Source organism: Chrysoperla carnea, chromosome 2 (assembly GCF_905475395.1).
Source record: "Chrysoperla carnea chromosome 2, inChrCarn1.1, whole genome shotgun sequence".
NCBI lineage: Eukaryota > Metazoa > Arthropoda > Insecta > Neuroptera > Chrysopidae > Chrysoperla > Chrysoperla carnea.
In genome coordinates, this window is record NC_058338.1 from 16,468,664 (window position 1) to 16,471,740 (window position 3,077).

Sequence of the window (3,077 nt, forward strand, 5' to 3'; positions counted from 1 at the left end):
GTGGGTAGTAAATGCTATAGATGTTTTTAATAATTTTTACCCATTTTTCAAGCCCTATCAATAAATATCAAATCTGCTTAGAAATATAATCAAATTTAAATTCTTTGAACAAGTGATAAAACGTTATATTAATTTGAAATACAATATGATCCACCCAAAAATATATTAAATTGCAGTTTGGAAGTGATAAAGAATATATCTATCACAATATTGTATTCGTAAAACATTACTCTAGGGGCGTTAGCTTTTGGTTCTATAATGTTATTCAAAAACACTTTGTTTTCAGCTATTTTATTTAAAAATTTGTGCCAAATTCCTAATAAATTCCTCATTTATTTGATACATTTTAATTTATTTAATTGAAACAATATATTTTGGCATACCTATTTTCTAATTAGTGAATTACTGTTTTCATCAAATTTTAGGCACAAAATAATAATAACCAAAATAATTTTAGGTTATTGAGACCAAAACGGCAAAAAAATGACGATAATTGTATATTATCTTATAAAGATTGGATATTATCATTTAGCTGTGAAAGAAATTACATTTATTTTTATACCATGTATATATGAAATATACATAGTATATAAAGTTTAGTCCCAAGTTTGTAACGCTTAGAAATATTTATGCTAATAAAAAAATTTTGGTATAGGTGCCCATTTCCGGTTGTCTGTCCGTCTGTCTGTCAACACGATAACTGAAAAACGAAAAGAGATATCAGGATGAAATTTTATAGCATACTCAGGACGTAAGGAGTGAGGTCGAGTTCGTAAATGAGCAATATAGGTCAATTGGGTCTTGTAAACCGTTAGAGATAGAACAAAAGTTTAAATGTAAAAAATGTTCCTTATAAAAAAATAAACAACTTTTGTTTGAAACATTTTTTTTTTAAACATCACTGTTTACCCACGAGGGTGATAATTAGGTGCAAATTTTATAGTATGTATTAATATGGGAATATCAGTTATCGGTGTGCGGCTATTTAAAAGTGGATATCTTTTTTTATTTACATGACGTCAAAAAACAAACGATTATGTCATCAACACTGTCTATACATGGTATTTCAACAATTAACTCAGTCAATTCTTTGTTTTCGCATTCACCAAATAGACTAATACTGCTCTTCTCCAAAGTTGTTGGTTTCGAGTATTTGTGTAGCGATGTACAGCAATTGGTTCTCAAGGGCTAATTTAATATTGAATTTATAGAAAAACATTATATATTTTATTTATAAAAATAAATTAAATTATAAAAATATAAGTAGCTACGTTTAATGTATATAATATTTAGACAATTCAATACAATAATTAACTTCCAAAATCTAATAAAAAAGGTACATATTTTTGAATAATATTTCGATTAACATAATAAACAGTATAGGAATGTATTATGTGCTTTAAGACTTCAATTCAGATTCCATACTTTCAGTTAGAATTATGGATGTGATGTTGAAGTTTTGGATGACTTGTTATTGGACGATGATCCACACTGTCTTTGTGTCTGTAAAAGGAAAAAAAAACATTTATTTAATCTATTTTTAAATATTTTATCAGCGAATGGCGTCAGTAAGCTCAAAATGGCATTAATCAGACAGTAAACTTTTTGATAAAAATAATCAAAGAAAAAAAATATAAATAAAAAGTTTATTTATAATAAGTTTTAATTAGCAATTTTTCACTTTAATTAAAAATCTACGCTCTAATTTCATATAATCTCGTTCGTCATAGGTCAAGTTAATTTTTCAACAAAAAAAACTGGTATCGACCAGTTTATAATTTTCATTTTGTTGTTACTGAGACAATTTTCTATTTGAATCTGCTTTGGGCTGGTTTCGTAAATGAGGACAAAATAGTTTTGTTAAAAATTGAATACTAATTTCGTCAGACTTCATTGTTTTTTAGTAAATATAATTCTCCAAAGGAATTATAATATCTAAGAACTATTGAACTATCTTAATTCATGTTAATAATTTTAAACTTTCGCCCTCAGCTTCTAATTTTGTTCTACAAATACTACTATCAACTAGTTTTCAATACTCCATTTTCGATTTCAATCTGTTTTGAGTTGATTTCATAGAGGACAAAATTAAAATTGAAAAAAAATTTATTTTTATCTGTCATAATCTGATGGCAAATAATATTCCACCAGGATTCTATTCCACCGGCTAATAATAAAAACAGTTGAAGCTAAAACTATGTAGCAGCTCCAAGACAAGGATTCAAGATGTGGGAAGCCATCCCACCTGGACCTGGATTATTCATTCATTAGTACGGTCGTATATGTGTAACATGCCAGTCATTCTCTTTAGAGAAAAAATCCAAACTTGCCCCACCCCTTTTAAGTCAAAAGCTGATTATTCCGATTTATCCAAAAATACACCCATATATAATTTTATATATATCGTAGCGACTGGCTTGGAGTAATTAAAACTTTCAAATATTTTTCTCAGCAAAATAAATTTGAAAAAAACTACTTACAAAGGTGAACTTTGTCCATGATGCTTTTTCTTATGCCCAATTTTGTCACCATTATGATGATGATGATGTAATTTTTCATGATGATGATGTAATAAATTTTCATCACTAAACTTTCCATCTCCATGTTTACCATTACCAGATGATAACGATTTCATTTTTGGATGTCTTAACATATAAACAGTTCTTGTACTGCCTTTTTTCATTTTTCTTGCCATTACAGAGTTGTTATCATTTTGAAAAAATCCACATAATATTGTCAGAAAAACCATGATTAAAATAGAAAATTTTAGTAACTTTCCCATTTTGTTTGAATTATTTTAGGGGTGTTTAACGTATAATTGTTTATTTCAAACTGATGGTATGACTATTAAAATATTTTAAATAAATTATCAAAAATTGTTTTATTTTTAACTATCTGTCGTTATCACAATTCAATATCCATTTTTATATAAATGTGCGATGTTGTCTCTTTGTCTGTTTCTGTAATCTGTTTGATTTATTTATTTATGACGTTCACAAATTTGAGGTTCATATATTTTAGTTCAGGCTGCACACTAATCTTGGTCCCCGCATGGGATCCGAAAGAATTTTTATACT

At 27.4% G+C, this 3,077-nt stretch overlaps 1 protein-coding gene across 1 annotated transcript; it reads right to left on the reverse strand.

Moving 5' to 3' along the window:
• Nucleotides 1-1,284: 1,284 nt before the first annotated feature.
• On the reverse strand, nt 1,285-2,819 carry LOC123293468. The gene is made up of 2 exons (XM_044874307.1): nt 2,481-2,819; nt 1,285-1,503 (listed from the first exon to the last, which is right to left on the reverse strand). The coding sequence occupies exons 1-2, from the start codon at nt 2,780-2,782 to the stop codon at nt 1,428-1,430; spliced, it is 378 nt and encodes a 125-aa protein (XP_044730242.1). The 5' UTR covers nt 2,783-2,819; the 3' UTR covers nt 1,285-1,427.
• Between the last annotated feature and the right edge of the window lie 258 nt (nt 2,820-3,077).